Source organism: Lissotriton vulgaris, chromosome 6 (genome assembly GCF_964263255.1).
Source record: "Lissotriton vulgaris chromosome 6, aLisVul1.2, whole genome shotgun sequence".
NCBI classification, from domain to species: Eukaryota; Metazoa; Chordata; class Amphibia; order Caudata; family Salamandridae; genus Lissotriton; species Lissotriton vulgaris.
The window spans coordinates 908,607,435-908,634,217 of NC_141694.1; the positions used below are offsets into that span (position 1 = coordinate 908,607,435).

The 26,783-nt window shown below is 48.8% G+C and overlaps 1 protein-coding gene across 6 annotated transcripts in view; it reads right to left on the reverse strand.

The window, feature by feature from the left end:
• Positions 1-26,783, reverse strand: part of BIRC6 (baculoviral IAP repeat containing 6) — a 2,386,688-nt gene that overhangs the window by 59,139 nt on the left and 2,300,766 nt on the right. For all 6 annotated transcript variants that reach the window (XM_086926902.1, XM_086926900.1, XM_086926901.1 and 3 more), the window contains 2 exons: positions 24,409-24,486; positions 17,691-17,879 (listed from right to left, as the gene is read on the reverse strand). In XM_086926902.1, the coding sequence (XP_086783028.1) occupies positions 17,691-17,879; positions 24,409-24,486 (267 nt within the window). The remainder of the gene's footprint in view (positions 1-17,690; positions 17,880-24,408; positions 24,487-26,783) is intronic.

The window sequence follows — 26,783 nt, forward strand, 5'->3', positions numbered from 1 at the left end:
AAGGGCACTTGGATGTTGTGGTCCCCTCCCGTACTGCGGCCGCGCTGAGGTGTCAAAAAGCTGCGGCGGCAGAGGGAGACCACGGGAAGACCAGCAGCGGGATCAGATGTGGCAGGTAGAATAAATAATGCCCCAAAGAGTTATTGCGAGAACACCGCTCCACTGAGATTGACCTCAATTTAAAGCGCCTCCTGGCGCGAAATTGACGGTGGCGGCTTCCTGCCGCAAGGGCACTTGGATGTTGTGGTCCCCTTCCGTACTGCAGCCGCGCTGAGGTGTCGAAAAGCCGCGGCGGCAGAGGGAGACCACGCGAAGACCAGCAGCGGGATCAGATGTGGCAGGTAGAATAAATAATGCCCCAAAGAGTTATTGCGAGAACACCCGCTCCACCGGGATTGACTGCAATTTAAAGCGCCTCCTGGCGCGTAATTGACGGTGGCGGCTTCCTGCCGCAAGGGCACTTGGATGTTGTGGTCCCCTTCCGTACTGCGGCCGCGCTGAGGTGTTGAAAAGCAGCGGCGGCATAGGGAGACCACAGGAAGACCAGCAGCGGGATCAGATGTGGCAGGTAGAATAAATAATGCCCCAAAGAGTTATTGTTTGTCGTAACTGGGAATTAAAATCTTTCTCTCAGATCGTCACCAATTATCATACCTATCAGTTCATTCTAGATAACAGCGTGACACATTGCAGCAGAAGGTGTGCTTTGCACAGAGCACTAGACATTGTCTTCTGTTGGGTGAAACGATACTCGGCTGAGAGCCCAGCAACGGTGACAGAGCCAAGGTAGCTATTGGTTGTTAAATAGGCCTCACTAGCTGCCCCAATCATCAAAGGTGTTCTGCAGAAATGCAGTCCTAACGCGGAGTCGACCGACGCCACCTACCAACGAGCAGGGATACTGCTGAAGAAAAATCCTTGGGATCCAGTATGACGCCTGGGGTAATTCTAAGGTATGGAATCTATAACTAATATTCTCTTTCAGATCAGTGCATTTTTGAGCCGATTCACTCAAGGTGAAAAAGATGTGGTCTAACGGCTAGGGCGGTCAGTCTCAAGTCTGGGGAACAGGGTTCCGTCTTGGCAATGACGCTCAGCATCCTGTGATTCTGGGCAAATCACTTAATCTCCCCGTGCCTAACAAAAATGAATGCGTTCTTGTGCAACACAACTGGTGCTCATGTAATGCGCTCTGATACTTGATACCTTGGGGTAAAGTTCACGCTATATAAAACTCCGGGAAAAAAAGTTACGTTGACAGTACTCCAAAGCCCGATACTTCGGATGAATAGTCGTCTGACGCCAGGTTTCTGTCATTTGAAGGCTTGGTTGTGAATCAGGTGCAACTTGGCAGGCCATGAACTTCAGAATGAGTGCATGGAGGAGTCGAGTTTTGTAAGAAGCCAGGCCCTTTGATCTTAGAGGCCTGTTGGATGGTTCAAATTCTCGACTTTGATCCTCAACTACACTGATGTGCAGTGAAGTGCTTTCAGGATAGTATGCCAGTTACACGTAAGCTATGTTACATCAGTTCAGCTACTGCATAACTAGGGCCAGAGAGCACTGAAGCCAGCAACTTATTTGGTGGAGCTTTTAGAGCATGGACATGTGCAGATTAACTTCCTTTATTATGGCATCGATTTGGTATTTGAGTGATAGCTGTGTCAAATACAATGGACTGTGATGTATATCTGGAGGGTGGGAAGTTGTGAAGGTTTAGACTCATAGGAGCATAATTTGTTATGTCCCTACCACTGCCAGGTCTCAATTTTTACTCAGTTTAGACAGGCATTTTTCACTCAGAGATGCACGTGGTCTCTGATATTGGTCTATGTTATAATTCATCACTCAGTCAGATGTGAATTTGGAGAATATAAACGAACATTTGATAAAAAGTTACTTACCTTCTGTAATGCTCTTTCTGGTGGATACTTTATCTAAAAGTAGATTCCTCACCTTGTGAAAAATGCCACAGGTGTAAGACTGGTTATGGAAACGCAAATGTAGTGGCTTTGTGTGTTTCCCCACAGCCGTTGTTCCACCCTGGAAGTGACGAGTGGGGCCATATATATGCACCACATTCGAGTGCGGCAGTTAAGTTTCTTTCTTAGGTTTGTCTGTGCCCTAAGAAGCAGAGCCCAGTCGCAATTTGGCTTCAAATGGTGCGTACACATGGTATCTTTTTAGATGGCAAAAGAGGCCAACCTCAAGAATGGAAGGTGGGAGGGTCGGGGAGGAATCTGAGGTTAGATAGAATATTCACTAGAAAGTGTGTTATCGAAGGCAAGTAACTTGTTCTTTTGATGGATACTTCTAAATGCAAATTCCTCTCCTTTTGTATCAATACGAAAGCAGTAGCTTCCCTGGAGGTGGGTCGGTGGAATGGCTCAGACCAAAATGTCCTGCAGGACTGAAAGGGCAAATTCCCCATTCCAACAAACCTGACTGTTAAGGCAATAGTACTTAATGGATGTGAACACAAATGCCCAGATAGCGGCCCAATAGATATCCAGGACAGGCACTCCATGTGCTAGTGCAGCACTAGCATCCATGGCTTGTGTGGAATGAGTTGTTCATCCTTCTGGTGGCTGCTTCTTAGCCTGCTTTTTCTTGCACTGCCTTGCACTTCCTTGCTCCAGAGAGTTGATTGTCCAACTGATGATCTTTGGTATGATCAATATAGAAAATGGGAGCTCTTGCGTTGCCCAAACAAAGAAGTCTCTCTTCCTCTCTTAAGTGGTGATGAAAGGTCAAAAAAAAGTCAGAAGGGTGGTAGCCTGTCTGACATGGAACTCTGCATGCTAATGCAGTGTTCATAGCCTTTACTCTGGTAGAATGAGCACACAAACCCTTAGTGGGTTGCTTTTTGGCCAGTGCATAGCAGATCTCAATACAGAGCACGATCCATCAGGAGATGGTTCGCTTCCACCCAGCCTTTCCCTTTTTCGCTCCAACATAACCCACAAAGTGTTGGTTATCCACACGGAGATCTCTCTTGTGTGGTCAAGGTAGAATGGCAACACTCTTTTTGTGTCCGGTCAGTGATGTTGCTCCTTTTCTTTAAAGGGATATGGCGGAGCGTAAAAAGTAGGCATGGTGATGGACTGGCCTACATGAAAGGGAGTGACGATGTTTGGCATAAGGTTCAGGCAGAGAACCCTCCCCTGCTGCTGCGATAGAAGATCCTCCCGAAGGGGCAGCATGATCAGAGGACCTATGGCCATGCTCAACAGCTCCGGATACCAAACTCTCCCAGCCCATTCCAGGGACACAAGGTTAACATGGGCATGGTTGTTCCTGATCTCCTTGAGAACTCTGGGCAGGAGTGGTATAGGTGAAAAGGCATATAGGAAGCCTGAGCTCTAGTCGAGACAAAAAGCGTCTCTGAGCGAGTGTCGCCTTGGAAACTCCAGCGCGCAGAACTTCTGACATTGCTGTTCTCGGAAGTGGTGAACAGATCTAACCAAGGCTCTCCCCACTGCAGAAAGAGACTGCAGGAGGCTGGCTTAGTATATGGTGCACACTTATTTAAGTGAAGCACCTTGCACTAATTCAAGCAACACTTATGATGATTTTAGTGGTCTTTGATAACCTTTGAAAGCTCTCAAAGTGGTAGATGTGGACAGCAGCTTGTTTTACCAGTTTAATCATCATGTAGTGTAGGTTAGCTGAAAAAGAACCGCACAGCGTACATATGAAAATATGTCTATTTATTACAAAACACTAACTAACACACTAACTACCCGGAGATATCAACACAAAAACACAACAATACTTCAACTGCAATTAGTTAAGTAAGCACAAAATACAGTAGTCACCAGGGGAAGACCAAACCATAAACTAAAAAAGTGGAATGCACGCGGGAACGTCGTGGTTGCAGTTTTTAAGAAGGACCCTTCCCAGTGGACCCTCAAGAAAAGATTGCGGAGTCACCCCACCCATGGATACCCGAGGAACCAGGATACCTACACTAGAGAAGCCGGGTGCATAGGTGCGAAGCGACATCGGAAACCGCCATAGACCACAATGAAGGGCTTCAGGAAGGATGACGCTGGAGAAAACTGTTCAAGAACCTGCTGGAATCCAAGGGTGGATTCTTGAAGTGCTGAAACTGTAAGCAGAGGGGACAGAGTCTATGCCACTCAGAGGTGACCAGGAGGCATGGAAGAGCAATGCCCAGCGATGTCAGATGGTTTAGAAGTGTTGAAGATGACCATGTTACTGCAGCTGTGAGGAACAGGATATGCTGAAGAAGACCATGAGCCGTGCATGAGCAGTCCCACGTCGGCAGTCAAGAACCAGGGAGTCCGTGTCTGGCGGGAGCACCAACAAGCCTTGGCAGCTGCCAATGGCAGGGAAAGTGAAGAAGGAGCAACGTTTGGACCAGCAAGGGACTCACCACGAGCAGGGGAGTCAGAGCAGGCCCTGAGCAAGCAGGGGAGCCCACTGGAGCAGAGGACAACCCTCAAGAGGACCGACAGGGCGAAGGCTCAGGAGTCGCAAGAGGACTTCAAGATTCTCACCAAGAAGGAAGGCCCCACTGAGGAGAGGATGCAGTGAGGATGCTGTACGCGGTGAGGAGGCTGTACTTGGCAGGAAGAGATGCTAGAGCTTTTTGTAGCCCAAAGATCTCTTAAGTGCAGAGTCAACAAACATTGGCAACAGCAAGTCAGTGCGGTGCACATTGGTTTAGTGCCAGCGGTTCAGACAGGTCTACTGGCTTCAAAATTGCAGAGGACAGGTCAGGACTCGAGGGAGCTGCAGAACCACAACATGTGTTGCTGAGCCCTATGAAGTCTGTGGGACGTCATAAGCAGCAAACCGGTCAGCTTCACAGCGGTACCTGCAGATGCAGGGGAGTGACTCCTTCCCTCCAAGGGATATTACTTCGGGTGTCCTTGAAGCCCACAGGTTTGTTGAAGATCCTGAATGAAGCACAGATACAGACAATGAAGAAGACTTGCAGAACAGCGAGACCAGAAGCAAGAGGAGTCTTCCTTAGTGTAGTCTTGGTTCCAGGTGAAGTATAGTAAAGTCCAAATCTCCAGACGGTCTAGGAGTTAAGTGGTTTCAGGCTTGAGTCTTGTCCCACGACGAATCTGAAGAGCCACCCACAAGTAAGATCTCAAGTACCTTAGGAAAAGGGTTGAAACGACTGAGGGGCCCCTCCCAGAGGAGGGGCTGGACAGAGGGGAGGATTCTCTCATGTCCTTTGTCCAGTTTCTCACAAGAGCAGTGTTGGATTTGGCCCTTTTTGCAGGTTCACCCCTAAACTTTTTTAATTTCTCCCAGCCTTTTTCTCTGTGTAGTGTTAGTGGTTTTAGGCCGCTGGGCACTTTAGCCCTGTGCTCCAGTGTAAAGTGCGTGCGCTCTCTGTTACCTTTAGTGGGAGTGAGAGTGGCGTGCCCTCCAATAGGAATGCATGGGGATTCCCTGCTCAGTGTGTGTCAGTGGTAATTCCAGTTACGAGGGTAGCAGTATGGTCAAGTCGTATGAGCTACTTAACTTCGGTAACAATGAATCTGGGAGAGACGATTCCTTCCCCTTCTGGGGCGTCGGCGGACCCCTCGCCTTGCGCAGGGCCCCTTGTGGCGCCGCCAGCGGCGGCTCCGGCACCGACTGGTTCGGATCCAGGCTTGGAGGGTGTGGCTCTGTTGGGGTGCGGCTCTGCTGGGGCACCTCCTTCAGGCCACGGCGTCTCTGCCTCTCCGCAAACTCCTGCTTGAGTCCCTGTGGTGTTGCGGGAGGTCGCCGGGTCTGGGGGTCGCATCCCTGAGCCCCTCTCAGTCCCTTGGCAGGGTGGTCCTGTCTAAGGGCGAGGTGACGCCCTACGGCGCCTGCAGCAGCTGGACTGTGCGGAGCCATAGGGGTTGATGAACCCTCCTCATCCGCTCCGGGTCGATTCCAGGTGAGGATCCCTCGCCCCTCTCCTGGCCCCTCTCGTCCCCCACAGGTGGCTGCCTCGACGGGGAGCGAGTCTGAGGTGGGATCGTCCCGGGCACCGCCTCATGGGTTGCCGAGCGATCTACGCCTCATTCTGGGCCGCTGTTGGCGAAGGGCTTCGAGTCACTTCCCAAGGCCATCTACTTCCCCCGCGCGGATGGCTACCTCGGTGGAGGTCGGGTTGGCGCCGTGTCGGGGCCAGTCCGGCTCCAGCCCCGCTCCAGTCTCCCCTCCGTTCCCCAGTGCGGGGCACCTGGGAGGACCCTGGTCCGGCGACGCCAGAGGGCGCCGGCACTCCGCCTCAGTCGGCTGACTCTATGGCTCCACACAGGAGTTGTGCCGTGGATTAGTCTTCAGACGCTCCTTCTCCGGAGGTAGCCTGTATTTTGGTGTCATCCTTCCCCAGAGACGGGTCGCCGTGTGGGGTCTTTTTCACCGCCGTCGAGGGGCGGCTCTCCGCCCTTCCTGAGGCAGAGGTGTTCGTCGGAAGAGCAGCACGTCCCTCATTCGTCTGCTCCTTCTGACTTCCAGGTCTGGCCCTTGCCCACCCCGCTTGGCCGTGGGGACGGCCGCCCTAGTTTGCAGCCGTCGCCCACGGAGGAGCTGCTTTCCCCGCGGCGGGGCTCTACGGAGGCAGGTGTGGCCTTCGCTCACACGGTGTCCACGGCTGTGGGCGTCCTGCGTATGGGAGACCCGGTGGCTCAATTTCCGGTGGACCATCTACTGGCGGTCATCCACCCGGGCTTTGATGCGAGGGAAATCTTGCTTTCCTTTGAAGGTTCACTCCCTTCTTCCTTGACGGGGGGTTGGAGGCGTCCAGCCTCAGGGGATCCGGTGCCTCAGCAGCTTCTTCACCGGCATCTCCCGGCGCCGCGTGACCCGGCGTGCCTTTCCCTCCAACCTTCTGCCTCCAGTGCTCTTTTGAGGGCTGCTTTTCCCTCCCTTGCCGCCACTGGTGACTCCGCAATCCCGAGAGGCCCGCTGGCTGGACTCTTGGGGGTACAATATGTTTGCCTCGACCAGCGCTGCCCTGCGGGCCCTGAACACCTTGTGTGTGCTGGCTCGGGCCTCCTCCTGTTTGTGGGACTCAGCAGAGTCTCTGGGATCTGCAGCGTCCCAGGAGGGTGCTCAGGTGGACTTACGGCATCATGCGTTGGATGGCCTGGAGCTGGCGGCGTTTATTCTCCACTCCGCCCTGGATATTTCAGAGGTGTTAGACCGGACCATGGCTTCCTCGATCGCTCTCCGTCGCCATGCTTGGCTTCGGAATGGAGTATTCCCAGAGAATATTCGGGAGCGGCGTATTGATCTTCTGATAGCAGTATGATGTTCCATGCCCTGGCCGACTCCACCATCCATAGGCTTCTGGCAGGGCTCCGTCCTCCTCTGCCTTATCCTCCTCCTCCTCCGTCCTCTCTTCAGTGATTCCTGAGTCGGGTTGAGTCTGGGCCTTCTTAGGCCGGTTGTTCTGACTGTTCAGTGCGTTTTTTGGCTATTGCGTCCTTCTTGGGACTTTGGTATTGTGGCTGCTAGACAGCCCATTTGTTGATTATGTGTTGGAATTGTTGCGTAGACTTGGCCCTGAGATTAGGCCTTCTGCTTGATTGGGCTTCTTGTCAAGCCTTTCTCTGGGTTTTTTTTCCTCGTGGCTCTTTTGTTTGTTCCTCTGCTGCTGAAGTTCTTCCGAAGATGGTTCCCATGTTTGGGGCTTATCGTACCCTAGGTCATATGGCTTGCGCTCTGCGGCAGGGTTCTTGTCGCTTTCGGGTGCATGTTCTCCATGGCGGTTGTTTAGGTTGCTTTTGCTCCTTGGAGTCGTGTGCGCGGCCACTCGTAGTGATGTGCCTGGGCATCTCCTCCTTTCCCTGCTCCTGTCCTGAGGTCTGGGCCGCTGCTGTATTCTCCCTTGCCAGGCGCTGCCTCCTCGGCCTTCCTGGGGCCTCGGGCTGTTATTCTTTTCGTTTCCTTGGGCCCTCTAGGCTTCTTCTTCTTCCGTTTTTCCCTTTTTGGTCTTGGGCGGAAGTTGTGTTGCCTTGTGGGGGAGTGGGATGCTTCGGCTTCTCTGCCCTTGCCTTGGGTTCCTTTGCTGTGAGTGTACGAGCCACTTCAGCCTTCTTTTTCCTCCTTCATTCCCTTGGGGTCAGTAGGGTTCTGTTGTGGGGGTTCCCCTTGCCTGGCAGGGACAAGGTTCTTCCTGGTCCGCAGATCTGGTCCTTGGGGCCCTCTTTTCTGTATTGGCTGGTGGGGTCCTTTCGCAGACCCTCCTTCCCAGGGGGTATTGCTAGGGTATCTATTCTGCGTGAAGGAATCTGCGGCTAGTAGTCTCTATCAGATGTATGAGTTACTTACCTTCAGTAACAATGTATCTGGTAAAGACAATTCTAGCCGCAGATTACTTCCTGGCCCGCCCTTCCTCCCCTTTTCTGCGAGGACCCTTGGGTTGGTCTTTGTACTCTCCTCCAGGTGGGGGGCTGTGTCTCCTGTGAGTGCCTTCCTTGTTCTTGACGGGTCGCTCCGTCTGGGGCGGTTCATTCCTCCCTGGTTCTTGGAGGATGGGGTCCGGTGTTCCGGTGCCCTGCTGCTCTGGCTACTCCAGGCTTGGGGGAGATTTCTTTCTATCCCTGTCCTTCCCTCCCCTCCCTTCCTTCCAGTGCTATCCCCTGATTGGGGGTCATCTGGCCATGCCTTGCCTTGTCCCTTGTGGAGTTGCCCTCTATGTTGGGGTGGCTTGGAGGGTTGTTGTCCCTGTCTGTCTTGGGACTGGTCCCCTTTCTCAGAATGGGGGTGGTAGGTTGACTACGTGTACCATGACTTTACGCATGTTCCTTGCCTCTGGGGCACAGGAGTGGGAGGCTGTCTATGTGCTGCCAGGGTGGCTGCGCAGGGCTCTTTCTTCTTTCCTGTCTTTGGGTTCAACGGTGTTGCCACTATTCTGTGTGGTGCGGTTAGTCACCGCTTCTTTCCAATTTTTCTGCTCTTCGCACACTGTTCTCATGCTTCCACAGTTTTTTTACCTTGTGATTTTGCGTTGTGGTGCGGAAAAGTTCTCAGAAGAAAACTGTAATAGGCGCGCCGGGCGGCTTTTATGTGACCTCACTGACGTCACGTGCGCGGACGACACCTGGGTGGAGTTGCGTCATGTCGCCCCACCCCCCCGGCGCGCAGGGATGCTGTGGCAAAAAAGTTTCCAGATCCAGTCTCACGCCTGGGGATAATTCTATGTGAAGGAATCTGCAGCTAGTAGTCTCTATCAAATTGGTATGTATGAAATTGTGAGAATAAATGCTGCGCAATGGTGTGCGCAGATTTATTATGACTGTGAGAAATGCCGCTTTTAGAAGTTGGCATTTCTGTGTGCTATGTGTCCGCCTGCCTGATGTGAATTGCATGTCTGGTTTTGGAGGGACAGGGCAGGCTGAGCCAGACGTGGGTTGAATAGAGAAGTCTGCAGTTGGAGTATGGGGAGGGGTGACCCTTTGATCTGAGCAGGGTTGTGCCTGGCAAGGTGAATGATTGCTCCACCTCCCACTGTGCGGCTGATGGCAGACCCCCTCTTCCTCAAAGGCAGGATGCAGCCCTGTAAACAAAGTGCTCCAGGACCACAACAAACTGATTCTGGCTGGGTTCAATGACTTGTGACTTAAAGGAGCTGTGACCCCATGAAATTGTTCACTTCCATGGTGCTCTTCTAGGATGATGTGCTGTTCCTGGGGCCCAGGAGGAACTGCCATGAGGGCTAACTTCACTGGGCCCCTGCATTGCCGCCTTGACTGCTGAGGAATTTTGCTTTTGAAGCTATGGCTCCTTGCGCCCTGGGGGCGCTATATTTTTTATTCTTTCCTGGAGGAAGAACGTGTTACTTCTGGATGCCAAGACAAACCTCTGTCCGTGTAACTAGAGGGAAAGGACTTTGAAACTTTCATCCATCTTGCTGAAGCAACTACCCAAGGGCCTGATTTGAGCTTGCCTCCTGCTGAAGTCTCAGGGACAGTAGACTTCACCCATCAGCCGTCCGGATTCCTATTTGAGGGGAATTCTATCTGCAGGTGAGGCCTCTGTTGAGAATTCCAGAGCCTCTGGTTCTACTGCAGGGAACGCAGGCAGAAAGTCATTGTTATCGGTATTGTGGGCCACTGCAGCTGAGGAGCTGTTGCTGCTGAGAGCCCGCATTTACCTGTGTTACCAAAGTCATCATTATCAGTATTGTGGGCCGCCGCAGCTGAGGAGTTGTTGCCGCTGAGAGCCCGCATTTGCCTGTGTTACCAAAGTCATCGTTATCGTGGGCCGGCGCAGCTGAGGAGGTGTTGCCGCTGAGAGCCCGCATTTGCCTGCGTTACCAAAGTCATTGTTATCGTAATTGTGGGCCGCTGCAGCTGGGGAGCTGTGGCCGCTGAGTGCCCGCATTAGCCGTCCAACTAAAATCATTGCTATCGCTATTGTGGGCCGCTGCAGCTGAGGAGCTGTGGCCGCTGAGTGTAGAACTTGCAAGTATTTCTTGACATTCTTGAGGAATATCTAGTGACTGAAATTCACGTTAATAAGGTTCCAAGCTGACAATCTTAGAAAGGTCAATTGCGGGTGAAGAACTTGACCTTGATTCATGGAAAGTAAATTTTTAATTATTGGAAATTGAATTCTGGGTTTCACAGACAACTGGCTAAGCTCTGTGTACTAAAACTGTCTCAGCCAAGCCAGGGCTATCAAAATTATGTGACATGGTACTGATCTCATATTTCTCAGTATCTTTATAATTAGAGGGAATGGGGGAAACACATATGGGAACATCCCTATCCAGCGAATATGCAGAGCATTTCCCCTTAATCCTTTTTGTGGGAATCTGCTTGCGAAATGTTTGCATTTCTTGTTGCTTCGATTCGCAAACAAGTCCAAATTCGGCTTGCCCCATAGATTGAATATTCGAAGAAGTTGGTCTTGATTCAGTTCCCATTCGTGGCAAATGGAAGATGATCTGCTTAATGAATTTGCCCTTGTGTTCTGCACTCCAGGAACATGTTCTACTTGCAGAGCAATGTTGTGTTGCAAAAGCCAATTCCAAATTTTCTGGGCTTGAGCAGACAGGGACTTTGACTTCGCGCGACCTTGTTTTAGAAGATAAAACATTGTTGTTGTACTGCCGGTCTTGACTAGAACCGACGAGCCATGAATTCTGGGAAGAAAGGCTTGAAGACCCAGAAATAGTGCTTTCAATTCCAAAAGATTGATGTGCAGTGCTGCCTCTGGAGATGACCAATGACCTTGAATCTCTAGGTGTTGCAGGTGCGCTCCCCAAACCTGCAATGAAGCGTCTGATGTCATGACGTAAGTGGGAGACTGAGGTTCGAAAGGGCGACCCTTTGTTAAGTTGCTCTTGATCCCCCACGATGACATTGCACGTTTGATCGGAGTGTTGATGAGGAGTTTGTCCTCAAATGAACCTACGGCTTGAACCCATTGCTTGTCTAAGTATTCTTGCAGTGGCCCCATGCGCAAACGGCAGCTGGGAACCAATGGGATGCAGGATAACATTCCCAGCAAAGATTTGAAGGATCCTGATTGAAGTGGACCTTTTTGATTTTATTGATGCTGTCAAATTTAAAATCTTTCTTATGCGTTCCTCCGAGGGGAATGCAGTGAGTGTGTTGGAGTAAGGGAAGACTTCTCTCTGTTTATTCGAAGACCTAAGTTTCGGAAAAGATCCATACAATTTATTAGGGACTGACTGATACGTTTCCTGGTACGATGCGCCTTTTATCAGCCAGTCGTCCCGATATGGAAACATTTGGAGACCTTGCTGCCTCAAGTGTGCTGCGATTGGTGCCATACACTTTGTGAAAAGCCTTGGAGCAGATTTGAGGCCAAAGGGAAATACATTGAACTGGTAATGGCACCCCGCCACCATGAACAGCAGATATTGTCTGTGTTTTTTGTGAATTGGGATATGGAAATACGCATCCAAGAGGTCTAATGAAATCATGTAATCTCCCTTGCGAAGTAAAAGGAGGATTTCTTGTAAAGACAGCATGCTGAACTACATTTTCTTTAGGTATTTGTTCAGATCTCTGAGGTCCATTACATGCCTCTATTTGGTAGATTGCTTTTTCTTTATCAGGAAAAAATGTGAATAGAATCCTGTCCCTTGTTGTTCTGGGGGAACTTCTTCTATTGCCCCTTTCACAATGAGATTTAAGATTTCTGCTTTGAGGGCTGATAGATGGTTTTGTTTTCTGTGAATAGGCGTGTGATTTGGAGGTTTTTGTAAGAATTCCAGGGTGTGGCCTTGTTTTATGATAGCCACCACACATTTGGCTGATGTTATTGACTGCCAATGATTTAGAAAATGAAAGAGGTAATGAAACTGTTTGAGATGAAACGGGCCAGTGCCGCCTGAAGAACGTCACTGTCTTCGGCCAGAGTCTTGTGTCTTTCCTCTTGCAGCAGATTTCCTCCTGCCCTGCTGTAAGATGCATTAGAGGACCGATACTGCTGATTGTTGGAGAACTGACGGTACCCTGTTGATGCTAAGGTTGGTACCTGTTTGATTGAAAGGAGGAGCGCTGATGTAATTGTCCCCTCGATCCTCTGCCACGAAAAGATTGAAAACGGCCCTGTTGTAAAGACCCCAGAGCTCTAGCCATGTCCGTGTCGGCTTTTATTCCCTGAAGCGCCTCGTCAATATGCTTCCTGAACGGACTCCCTCCATCAAAAGGCATGTCCATGATTTTTGCCAGTACTTCAGGACTGAAAGATGTGGATTTCAGCCATCCTTGCCTACGAAGCGCCACCGCTCCAGCCATTGCCTGAATCCCAAGGACACAATATCCATCGCTATATCAATGGACTCTGACGCTGCTCTGGCTCCATCTTGGAGAAATGTAGTCGCTTCCTCTTCTTTGTCATCCAAAAGATGGCACAGAATTGGTGCGATGTCCGACCACATCTACCTATTGTATGTACTGATTAGTGCCAGTGCGTTTGCTGCCCTGATAGAAGCTGCCGCCCTTAAAGCAAAGCGTTTTCCTACACTATTCATCTTTTTACCTTCCTTATCAGGTGGGGCCAACAGGCAGCCACCGGATTTATGGAGCATCTCTGTGCTGCTTGTGTAACAATGGATTCAGGACGCGGATGTCAGATCAGGCATGCTGGGGATGTTTCAGGAGCGCAGTATTTCTTCTCAATTTTCGGAATTGAGGCTGGTACTGAGGCCGGATTTTTCATTAATTTCAGTCCTTCATCCCATATATGCTGGATTATCTGGATAGCTCCTACAGATTTTCGAGACAACTCTTAAATATCATATAGAAAACATTTACTTTCTTTCACAGGCATTGTAAGTTCAAATCTCTTTGCAGCTTTTTCTATTAAATCATGGAAACGGACAATGTCCTCTGGTGGAGAACTCGCCAGAGGTAACGGCGACGAAGGTGATGTTGGAACAAAGTATGGGTCCCATTCATCCCCAACTATATCATCCTGGGGAATCTCTACTTCTTCTGCTTGGTCTTCAAGATCGCTTTCCATTAGGTCATCCCGAATAGTTATTATTTTTGGGTTGTCTATTCTTTGCACTGTAGTCGGAGATTGAACCACTGGTGTTTCAGCTACAGGCTGAGGAATATTTGCAGGAGCTGAGGCAGGAGCGTTATCCTCCGGAAAACAACGATAATAACCGTCTATCATGTGCCTTAAATCAGATATTAATGATAAAAAAGGCACCGGCACATACTCCTCCTGAACATTGGGACTCACTTCCTCCTCTTCCTCATAATTATATGCCTGATGGAATGATTCATAACGCTTTGAACCCTGTACTGGCCGATCTTTATGGTTTAAATCTCTTTATTGAAGTTTGTACCACATACAAAAACACACTGGCCGATCTTTAAAAGAGAAATTTTCTTGTTCTTCCTGAAAGTCATCTTCTGTTTCTTGACTTTTAATAAGTAGCTGAGAGGGGCTAAAGGCTACTCCATAAGGACCTTCATCCTCAGATTCCTGGCAATCCTGAATAGTGGATGGAAGGAGCGGAGACATTTTAGGCGTTGAAAACTCTGCTTTCTTGCCCCGTTGACAAGCCCGTCGACGGAGTAAATAGTTTAATTGAGATGAATGTTGAAGTTTTCGTCGGCGGAGATCTAAAAACTGTCACATACGACAACTTGCTCGTCGTCGACTGGATCGTCAATGGAATAGTCGACGGGATCGTCGACGGGATCGTCGATGGAATCGTAGATGTGGAAGTCGATGATCGCCTACCACTCACCGTTAACGGAGTCGTCGTCATAATCGCTGTTGACGACGCAGTTGTTGCGAGACGGTCGTCGTCGAGATAGTCGTCGACGCCTTCGTCGGCGATCGACAGGAACTTCCTTAGATTTCGACGATGGCAATGACAACGGAGTCTTCTTATCCAAGGTAGTTTTGTGAGGAGTTTGAGGCAGAGAAGAAGAAGAAGATTCTCCTTTTTTAGCTTTTCCTGATTTTTGTCTTTTTTGTGCTCCTTTCTCCTCAGAGGATTCTCTCTTGTGTTTTCTAGAGGAATGTCCTTTAGCATCTCCATCAGAGTCTGTGGCTTTCTTCTTTTGAAGCCATAGTAACAGGCGTGCTTCTCTGTCCTTAAGTGTCTTTGCAGAGAAGGTACGACAATGTTTGCAGTCCTTTGGAACATGTTTGGGGAACAAACAGAACAAGCATTCCTTGTGTGGGTCTTCAGAAAATATTCTGGCTTTTCCACAGGATCGGCAAGATCTGAAAAGTCTATTTTTGGAGCCTTCAGACATTTTGAAAGAAATAAAGATGGAAAAATCAGTACCTTACTTTCAACTGTTGAAGGTCAAAAGTTCAGCATAGAACAAACTGAGCTAAGCTCAGGGAGACTCCTTCTCACACGAAGGTGGTTGGAAATCTGAGGTATGGTGGCTCTGCTGGGGATGTTGTATCTCAGGGCTGACAGCTGATTTGCTGTGGTTTGGACCACATAATGAGGATGAGAGGTTACCTAAGGATATGCTCCTCTATGGTTTTCCAGGCAGTTTTTTCTTTTACTGCTATGGTTATTCTTTTACCGGGAGACTCCCACCATGACTACGGGGAAGATACAAGCATGTGAATCTCTGAAAGATTCGATACTGGAGAATGTGTGATTACTATTCTAATGTGTTTCATAATAATACAAAGGCTATTTTTGATATAACCTTGTGTGGAGTTCCTTTTGTGGTGTGCCTAGTATGTTGTTGCTGTGTGGGTTGCGCAAATGCTTTACACATGGCCTCCGGGATAAGCCTGACTGCTCATGCCAAGCTACCAACGGGGTGAGCAGGGGTTATCTTTGGCGTGTAACTCCCTTGCCCTGATTAGAGTGGGGGTTTCTGCCTGGCTTAGGTGCAAGCCCTAGCAAACCAGAAATCCTTTTTCAAACAAGCGGGAGCTAAGGACTACCTGAACTGACTCAAACTGGTGTGTGCAAGGAAGACACCAAATGTGCCTTCAAAGCAGTCTGGCGTCACTGCAAGCACCCCCACCCCAGCCCAATACACTAAATCCTGTCTGGTCACACCTCCCTGAGACAGGACACTTATTGTTCTAACTACCCCTGCTTGAGCTTGGCTCAGCAGGAGGAGAGCAACATCATATCTGTGGTCCGCAGCAGCCCTAGCTTGCTGTCAGATCCTGAAAGGCTGCTACTGGAAGTACAGGGGGTACCCCAAGAGAGCCTCCAGTACATGGGATCATACTTCAAACATTGGAATCGGTGGTGGTATGGTTCCAACATGGGTGCGACCCATGGCGACCCCTAAATGACGTCCATGCAAACATGCCTCTCCTATCTTCCTTTCCCATCCCTACCCTACATAATTGCACTTACTGGGCCATGTCTTCTTTTTGGGGCACTGTGCCCCAAAATTACGTTCAACCCGGATTACTGATGTATTGTACTATTCTAGCAGGAGTGCAGCAGTTCAATTCCTTACTTGCACTATAGCCCACGAAACACTGCGTACGCCACTGAGCACATTTTTTACATATGTTGAGGCTCCTTCTAAAACAATAGCAGCCCATTACTGCTCTTCTATGGGGCCTTACCATGCCTCGATCTCTTCCATCCATACCCTTTGGACCTGCAATTCCATGGGCGTACTTTCCATTTGTGCTGTAGGTGTGGTTACACTGTGGAACCAGAGACCTACTGAACTCAAATGACTGCTTTATTTTTTTATTTTAAAGAGGAACCAAGAAGCCTATTACCTTTCTTGCACTATGAACCATCACACACTGCCTATCCCACTGCTCACTAACGTACATTTTGTAACTTGCTCTGTTAACTGCAAATTAGGCTGTTTCGTGCCTCTGCTATGTTAACATCACTACCACCCATCACCCTTCTTCGCGGTACCCCTAGCCCCAAAACACCTTTGTCTACCTCTCTCATCCGTAGCCTACTCAACTACACTTCATAGGACATTTCTACCTTTTGTGCAACAGATGCAGTGGCACTGTGGCCCGCACACAGCCATCAACTGCTTTACTTCACCCATTAACATATTCTCCTGTCTCTATTCCTAGACTTAGCTCTCCACATTTCCAAAGGTGTAGCTTCCTTTGGTGCACAAGCTGCAGTGGCGCCACAACACTTTTCACTCTCACGTGCCAAACCCACTCACATTTTGCTTTTTAGCACCTGTTTTAGTTGATAACACCCACACACTCCAATCTGTAAGCCCAAATCCCACCTCTCAGTCCTCCTTTTCCACTTCGAAGCTTCACAAACTCTCTACATATTCTTTTAGCCCATCAGCTGCCACCATGTACATTTCATTTTAACAACATTCACAACACTTTGAAAATGTTACACACAAAGATTCAACATAAAACATTCCAATTAAAAAAAAGACGGGGCTAAATTCACAAAAGGAATGCAACAATCACACATCACACTACTACATCACACATCCCTTATTTACTACAAACAACCAAATCGCTAAATCCTGTGAAAAACAAATAAATCCTTGGCAAAAGTTTCCCTCTACATTCTCACACTTCCTTCTTTTTAAATTCAATTTATAATTTCCTTTATAAACAGTGTTTACACAATAAACTATACAATTTCTAAACCTTATCAGCATGCAGCTTTCAAATACAATAGAATACATTTTGGCTCATTTAACTTTTTTTTAACAATACTTAAAACAAATATTACCAAAGCCAACAGCTCGGCACTCATAATATAGGGGTGCAAACTATTGGCTCTGCCAATGCTTGTGTTTAGTTAGAAAATCTCATTAGTTTGACTACTATTCAGTCCACAAACCCACAGTGAAAGGCCACACCCAAACAAAACGTATTACAAGGATGGTGAGTCATCGGCAAAGGGGAGAATACCCTGCAGAGCAGTGTAAAATGTGTGCACAATCCATAAGAAATGAAGCCATATTACAAGTAAAGCTTTTGCAAAAACAAAACTGCTACAGATTATAGGTTAAAATTATATGTAAACATTTTAACAAGTGTTTCCACGTGACAGTATGGCCAACCTCTGCAACTTTTCCAGACATTCTTACACTGCACATTAACTTGATGTTTGAAAAGCATATTGCAGCTGGAGCTTTAAATATGGTGTGTACTATTTCAACATTGTAATGCATTGGTAAAAATGGGGCATGACATTTAAATAACACTACACATTAAAATAACTCATCAACTCCGTTCTACTAGAGAATCCATGGGTCGCGATACGTAATAGTTCTTACCTCCTTGAAGCATGGTGAAGGATTTTTGATCTGCTCTAGCATGGCCCATTTTACTGTTGCTTGTCGAATGTTTCCATCATACTCTCTAGAGCTCTGAGTGCCGCTTGGAGTCCCTCTTGATCTCTCATACCCTGGCTCATTGAAGTAAGGCTCAGATACCAAAATAAGCGACTGAACAGACACCAAGACCTATTGAGAAAAAAATATATATATATATATTATAGATGGATTCATGTAGCTCCAAAACAAATAAGACCATTGCCAAGGCACCTGACCAGACTTGCTATTTCATCAATTTCACTAAAGAACAAGTAACTTACCTTCAGTAGCACTATATCTGTAAGAGACATATATTAGTTATGGATTCCTTACCTTAGAATTACCCTCAGGCGTCAGATTGGATCCGAAGACATTTTTTCGTAGCAGTACGCTTGTGTAGGTAGACTCTGCATCTGTCCTCTGCGTCGTGATCGCCGGGATGACGTCGCAGTATCCACTTAGACGCCGCCCCTGTGCGCTGATGTCAGTTCTTTACACAACATTCCATGCCAGAAGCGCAGAGCCATGCAAGACACTGACCACTGATGCGTAAAACTAGAGCCATGAAAGGGAATTCCTCACACTAGAAGTCAGTTTGCAGAACGGAGAGGATAGGTGGGGCGGTAAGGAATCCATAACTAATATATGTCTCTTACAGATATATTTACAGAAGGTAAGTAACTTGTTCATCTGAAAGAGACTATTACTTATGGATTCCTTACCTTAGAATAGATACCCCAGCAATAACAATCCCAGAGGTGGGTCTGTAAACCAAGTTCACACAAGGAAGTCCTGGAGAACTTAACGGCCAAAGAAGCCGTCTCTCTGGACTTCAGTATTCAAGCAAAAATGTGTAGTGAACGTGTGCTGTGATGCCCACGTGGCTGCCTGGAAGATGTCATTGAGTGGGACCCCGTGTCCCAAAGCAGTAGTGGCTGCTGTCGCCCTGGTGGAATGGGCGCGCAGTCCTACTGGAGGCTACTTCTTCACCAAGGAATAGCACATTTTAATGCAAAGGATGACCAATGAGATGGTTCGTTTTTGCAAGGCTCAACCTTTCTTGGTGCCCACATAGTCAACAAAGAGTTGATCATCCACCCGGAATCGACCTGTGCGATCCAGATAAAAAGAAAGCGCACGTTTTGGATCCAGACGGTGGAGCCTCTCATCCTCCTTAGAAGGATGCGGGGGTGGAAAGAAGGTGAGCAAAGTGATGTTCAGTCCTATGGGGAAAGAGGTAACCCCTTGGGGAAGAAAAGCAGGTCGAGTTCTAAGGACAAACTTGTACGGATGAACAGCAAGGAAGGGATTTTTCAGAAGAAAGAGCCTGAAGCTCACTCACCCTGTGAACAGAGGTGATTGCAACCATAAAAGCAGTCTTCAAGGTCAATAGTCTGAGAGGACAATTATGCAGTGGCTCGAAAGGAGCACACATGAGGTAAGTTAAGACCAGATCCAAGTCCCACTGGGGTTATTACAAAAGGAATTGGGGGAAAGAGGTGAGTAATGCCCTTAAGAAATCTATTTACAATAGGGAACTTGAAAAGATAAGGCTGATCAGGAAGGCGAAGAATGGCTGAAAGATAGCCTTTAAGGGTGCCCAGAGCAGAGCTCTGCTGGACCAAATTAAAAAAAGAAGGAAGAGGAGAACCTCTGAAAGAAGGGCAGAAAGGGGATCCACAGCCTTTGATGTGCAACATATCACAATTTTGTTCCATCCCCAGGCGTATACCGTTTTAGTGGAGTGACGCCTGGCTGCCAAGATGACATTACAGACTTCGGGATGAAAGTCAAACGCTGCCAACTGTCCTAGCTCAATCTCCCGCCAGGAGGTGGATGCTGTACAGGTTCTGGTGGTGGACCGTCCCCACCTGCTGCGGCAGTAGATCCTGCCGAAGAGGAAGTCTGATCGGAGGATCAATGGCCATGTACAAGAGCTCGGGATACCAGACTCTTCGAGCCCAATCCGGAGCCACAAGAATGACTTGGGCGTGGTCGCGCTTGATCTTCAGCACTCTGGGAAGAAGTGGTATAGGCGGAAAGGCATATACAAGGCTGCAACTCTACTCACGACGAAAAGCACCGTTGAGCGAGTGCCGCCTTGGAAATTCCAATGAGCAGAAATGCTGACATTGCGTGTTCTCTTCAGTGGCGAACAGATCTAATAAGGGCTCTCCCCACTGTTGAAAATGACCTTGTGCCACGTCCGAGTGAAGACGCGATTCGTGATCCATCATGCACCTGCGTCTAAGTTTGTCCGCCGTGGCATTCAGTGAACCTGCCAGGTGTTGAAGTACAAAGGTAAATGCTCTGCTGTTCCAGCCATGTTCAGAGACGCAGAGCCTCATGACATAGGGGCCACGACCCCACTCCGCTCCGTTTGTTGCAGTACCACATGGCGGTTGTGTTTGTGAACACCTGCACCACTTTCCCTTTGACAGAGAGAAGGAATGCCTTCAGTGCAAGTCAGATCGCCCGAAGCTTCAGAAGGTTGATATGGAGCCTGGACTCCGCCGGAGACCAGAGGCCTCTGATCTCCGCCGCTCCCATGTGGCCCCCCCATCCCAGGAGGGACACGTCCGTCAATACTGTGTGCTCCGGTTGGGGAAGGGAGAGGGATCTGCTCTGGATCTAATGTTGCTTCATGAGCCACCACTGCAGCTGCTGTGCAGTGCCCTCCGAGATCTGGACGTAATCAGACAGGTTCTCCTGATGCTGTGCCCACTGGAACTTCAGGTCCGATTGCAGAGCCCGCATATGCCATCTGGCATGAGTGACCAGCAGGATGCAGGAGGCCATGAGGCCCAGCAGCCTCAGAGTCATCCTGACCGAAACCCAGGATAGAGGCCGAAAGAACGGTATCATAGCCCGGATATCCTGGACTCGCCGTTCTGGAGGATCTGCCCGACACTGCGTCATATCCAGAACTGCTCCGATGAAGAGGAGCTTCTGAGAGGGAATCAGGTGCGACTTCAGCACATTGATGGAGAACCCCAGCATCTGCAGGAGGTCGGCCGTAGTCTGGAGACGACTGTCTGGGGCGAGCCCGTCTTCAACAGCCAGTCATCGAGATAGGGGGAAGACTGGAACCCCTGATCTGCGCAGATGAGCTGCGACCACCACCATCACTTTTGGGAACACCAGAGGGGCACAGGTAAGGCCAAAGGAGAGCAGGGTAAACTGAAAGTGTTCGCGGCCTACCGTGAACAGCATGTAATGCGGGTGGGCCGGCAGGACGGGAATGTGGAAATATGTGTCCTGCAAGTCCAACGCTACCATCCAGTCTCCAGGGTCGAGAGCAGACAAGATCTGAGCCAGAGTTAGCATCTTGAACTTCTCCTTCCGGAGGAAGCGATTGACGTCCCTGAGGTCCAAGATAGGACACAGGCCCTTGTCCTTCTGGGGCACCAGAAAGTAGTGGGAATAACAACCACGTCCTACTTCTGGCTCAGGAACGAGCTCGGTGGCCCCCTTGGCAAAGAGGGCCGCAACTTCCTGTTGAAGAAGTGCCAAATGATCCCCCGACATGCAGTGGTACTGGGGTGGCATGGCTGGATGAGTAGTCTTGAAGGAGAGGAAGTAGCCCCTTCGGACTATTTGTAAAACCCACCAGTCCGAAGCGATGTTGTGTCAGTGGGGGAGGTGATGGCAAATCCTGCCACCCACTGGCGTTTGATGGGCCTGAAAGACCGGACTAGGAAGGTTTCGAGGCAGTGGTGGAAGTGGACTGACCCGCTCGCTGGCCCCTTGACCCGCCTCTGCGGGTACCACGTCCACGGCCGCGCTGGCCCCCACGGCCGCGCTGAGACTGCTGCAGCCTGTGGCTCTGAAGCGAACATGTTGGGGCACCCCCTCCGTAGTCACGAAAGGAGCGAAAAGCAGAAGGTGGTGGAGGGCGAGTGGCTGAAAGGCCCAAAGACTTGGCCGCTGCCCTCAAGTCCTTAGAATCGGCCAACGCACCATCTGCCTTGTTGCCAAAAAGGCGAATGCCATCAAAGGGTATGTCCTTCGGGGCGTTCTGAACATGCCCCAAGAAGCCAGTAGTCCTCAGCCAGGCGGGGCGGCGGAGCGTCACTGTCATGGAAATCGCCCTGCCAGGCGAGTAGGCGGTGTCAATGCCACATCGTATTGTGAACTTCGCTGTATCTCTCCCCCCAGCAATAGCTTGAGAGAGCACTGTCCGCGCCTCCTCTGGACACTGAGGCAGCACTTGTGATACTGTATCCCACACAGAGTGGGAATAACGACCCAAGAGGCATGCGGTGTTCATAGACCATAGCCCTGAACTGGGCAGAAGAAAAAAATCTTCTTCCCAAACTGTTCCAGTCTCTTGGATTCCCTGTCCGGGGGTGCGGTAGGGAATGCGGTAGGGAATGCGCTCTGGGACGTGGAGGCTTGGACAACCAAGCTCTCAGGGGTGGGGTGTTGGGAAAGGAAAAGGGGGCCGCCAGGGGCTGGGCGATGGCGTCGGGCCATGTTCCTATACACAGGAGCCCCTGTGTTGGACCTGGACCAGGTGCCCAAACGAACGTCAGAAAGTGCATCATTAAAAGGCAGCAGTGGTTCCGCAGAGGTAGCTGCCGGCTGAAGCACTTCTGTCATGAGGTTAGTCCTGACGGCCACTGTAGGAAGTTGGAGGTGGAGAGCCTCTGCTGCCCTACGCAACACCACTGCGTAACTCGCACCCTCCTCCTTAGCCACGGTAGGAGGAGTTAGCATGCCAAGGTCAGGAGAGTTGTCAAGACTGCTGGTATCCCCCAATTCCTCAACCCAGTCCGGGTCAACCTTACACTGTGCTGTGAGAGGGTCCTCAGACCCCTCCCCGTCCACCCCTTCCTCCCAAGGCTGCAGAACAGGCCAAAAATAAGGAGGCTTGACATAGGGGTAGAAAGGCTCCATCGGCGTCGAGCGACGCCGTTCCGGCACCGTGTCCACATCAGGGCTGAACCTGGGGACGACGTCTGCGACTTGAAACGGCGCAGAGCCAACTGCCAGATTTCAAGCAACTTCCGGGACCGCTCCCACAAAGTGTTCGGCGCCATGACCCGGCAGTCGGGGCACGACTTGGGGTCGTGGTCGCGCCCCAGGTAGTAGAGACTCACGCGGTGCGGGTCAGTTACTGACATCATACGATGACAGTCCCCGCAGGACTTGAAACCGGGCATCCCTACGGCGCTAGGAGTCGATTGACTCGAGAAACTGGGGCTAAAAGGCTGCGAAAAACTCAGCCAAAAAGTGACTGAGGGTAACGCTCTCTCCGTATCTGTGCTTGCCGGTGCAGAAAAATAAAGAACTGACATTAGCGCACGAGGGCGGCGTCTATGTAGCTGCTGTGACGTCATCTTGGTGACCATGACGCCAAGGACGTACGCGGAGTCTCAAAACGTCACCTTTGGACACGCAGGGGTACTGCTGACGAAACCTTTCCAGATCCAGTCTGACGCCTGGGGGCAATTCTAAGGTAAGCAATCTATCACTACGTGTTTCTTTCGAAAATACTGATTTATAGTCTGGAAAACAGATGCTATTGCGCAAGAACTGCAATCTCGTTAATGTCTCAGAACGACAATTAAAGATAAGACCACTTTTAAGTGAAAAGGCCTTACGAGATAAAATAAGGGAGAGAAGGGAGATGTATGTTTGTGATCAAACATCTGCTTTTTGATTTAAGAGTGCACACATACTCCATACTGGACATTTAATACCAATGACGTACACACAGACACACACACACACACACACACACCCACCCACACACACACACACACAAAAGCACGAACATTTATTTAAGGGTCTTTCTAAACTACGGAATGCTGCTTCAGAGTGCTCGGAAAGGGAGCCGAGTAATGGCATGTGCGCACAAAGTATCCAGAAACTGGCTTTGTGGATGCTAATGCGTTTCAAAGTTCTAGAAAAAGTGCCATACAAGGTTTCCTACACAATAATGAAGTATGACCCGCACATCGGAAAGACCATTGGTGTTTCAACAGATCCTCTGGATAGCAGATCCTGGAACTGATCATGGGTAGTCTGCAAGGGGCTCTGAATCATGAGACTGGCAACGACCATATCTCAGTTTCAGATTTCTGCACCTATGACAAATGGGCTAAATGATACAAGAGTCCCAGACGGTGTTACTTGTGCTACCATAACACTCTGGCTCATGCATAGCACTTTTAACCACAGACTCTTTCCTACCTCAGACAATGTCTTCCTCCTATAAATAACATACATAAGCATTGTTAACAGATGACTGTTGTGAACTGGAAAAGCAAACGCACTGTTCATTACCAAAAGGGATTTCATTTGCAAACACTATGCTAGTAAATGGCACAAACGGCTTGCATAATTCCAGTTCTAAAAAAGACTCCCTTAAAAAAAAAAAAAAAAGCGACTCCTATGAATTAAAAAAATATCTCCCAAAACTTCTAATGAAAGAACCTTCCACGAATCATCCTTCAAACGCACACCTTGAAACTGCAGGCAAGTGCAAACCATAGCAAAGAAGATAAAAGCTCTGCTGTGCATTTAAGTCTTCAAAATAATTCCAATTCGTTTATACGTAGCAAAGCCAAGATTGGTCATTATTTTAAATACATATCTCTAAAACCAATGATTACCCGATATTACCATTTCTACAGTAGTGGTAGGAGCGAGGAAGAAAGAACTGGCAGCTTACTTGCAAAAAGCTTGACGTCTGGGGGTTCCACTTTTCTTCAGGCCTTCCATGCCACGTGTTAAGTATGCTTAAGCAAACCTGATAGAAAGCAATTCCACAGTGAGTATAACAAACCAAGCCATGCAATAAATACATTATTTGGTGTACAAATGAGAGAGGCAGGGAGCGGGCATGACAATCAGAAACATATATTTAACAGTAAGTCAACAATTTTATCATATGGCATTGAAACCTAAAAATCGTCACCTCATAAAACCTCGCACAAAAAAAGCAGATTCCACTTTTATTTATCGTGATTTTGTACAGTAATAAGGAGTTACAATATCCCGGGTTTAAGAGAAGGGCTAAACTACAAAAAAAGGGCAACCTCTTTCCCCTATATCGTTGCGACAATGACCCACAAGCCTTTAAAAAATTGTCAAACAAGCCTTCAATAACGCCTGGAATACTGCAGTTTCTCTTCAGCGTAAGGGAGAGCCGAAATTCGCATTCCAAAAAGTAAATTCGAATATACAAAATAGCTCAGTGGCGAACCATTTAGCAGATATGAACACTTTACTTTTCGCACTCCCGCAACCCTCTGTTAGAATGCTTGAACAAGAATGCGTTTTAACCTAAGGAGTTCTTAAGTGCGTCTTGCTGGTAACACTTGCGAAATGTTTCTCGAATCGAAATATAAGCAAGTGTCTACAGGGACGGCTCTAGGCTCATGGCGGCCCTGAGCAGGGAGCGTAGGTAGGGGGCCCCGAAAGAGGGGGTCCGGGCGGGGCGAAGCACGTAGGCCAGTTGAAGAGGGAGGGGGGGGGGGGGGGGTCAGGGGGTTTGGAAGTGGAATAGCGCTGGAGGCTGCCAAATCCCTGCCAGGGGCCGCCACGCAAATATGTATCCATCCTCAGAGGATTATTATATTAACGATATATATTGGCGTGGTGGCCCCTGGGGTTTGGTGGCCCTGTGCAGGTGCACAGCTTGCACATGCCTAAGGCCGCCCCTGGTGTCTAGAAAAAGCGCCAATGCGCTCTTCGCAAACAGGTTTGCCAATGCCACATGTTCAACGAGTTCCTGTGCATGTCTGGAAGAGAACAATTGGGTTTGAATATAGCACTTCCTTAATAAGGGCACCTTTTTACCCCCCTCTTCATTAAGGACTGGAAAGGGAAAACACAAAAAGCATGGATGCAACATTCTGAAAAAAAAGATAATGAGGATTACGAAGCACTTCTTGTATCCCACTCTTGAAGAATGGGAAGCCATAATGAAATCACTCAGGACAAAGCCTGTCCACGGCTTTAAGTATTAGGTACACACAATTTATGAAAATAGCCGTGCAAATATCAAATGCAAATACATGTAGGAATAAGTCAAAACAGTCCTTCACACTTCAGTGGGGAATATCGGTACACTCAGACAGCAATGCACAAAGAAATGCATACATTCTTCAGCATAAGGATACAACCACACATTTAGAAATAGCTGCATTCTCAATGTCATGGGAATCTTTAGAAAAGCATTGGCAAGGTGACTGCTTAGGGTTCTAAACACATCCTTATAACAATAAACACGCTTCCTTGACAGTTTTAATGTAACTCATCAAATACGAGTTAAAAGAAAACGCCACTGGCCAATTTACCATGAAACTTCCCTGAGACCTTACCTGCAAGTTAATAGGGTCTGAGGTAAAACGCCATCGACTTTGCAGAGATGTAAACTAGTGCTGAGCCAGAAATCTTATGTTCAACTCTATCAACAGAGATAGAATTTTTTTTCTCTATAAATGCCCCACACAGCAGAAGGTGCTATAGTTTGGAAGGCATTTAAGGCCTCAATTCGAGGGTCCATGATTTCCATCTCGATCTTTCAAAGGAAGAAAGACCAAGAAAAGCAAGATAGCTTACAGATTGCGGCCGACGAGGCATATTGTAATGATCTGGCCAAGCAGTCTTCTTAGTCTCGGTGTCTATGGCAGAAAAAGAGAGAATCTATGAAGGATTTCTTTCAGGTGAAGGAAATCCTTAATAGCTGCGCAGGTAACTGTCGGGTGCTCGAAAAGAGTGAGAAATTGGAACACTTCATGGCCTGGAAGGCCAAGAAAAAAACGAATCGAAACCGGATATTTGGTATAAAAGACCCTGGTACCGTACGGGTAAAAAAATGTAAGGGACAATGGAAGGCATGGCCAAATATTTTTGGACTATTACGACTTCCTATACGAGGGGTGTGGGAAAGTGCCCCTTTTTGCATGGTTAACCCCCCACTTTATGCCCGACATCTGATGCAACCTGACTTGATGTGCTCTGGGTCCCTGCGAATCAGACTCCCAGGGCCTGTGTTCTTTCCCACAACTGTCCCTTTGTACCCACAATTGGCACACCTCT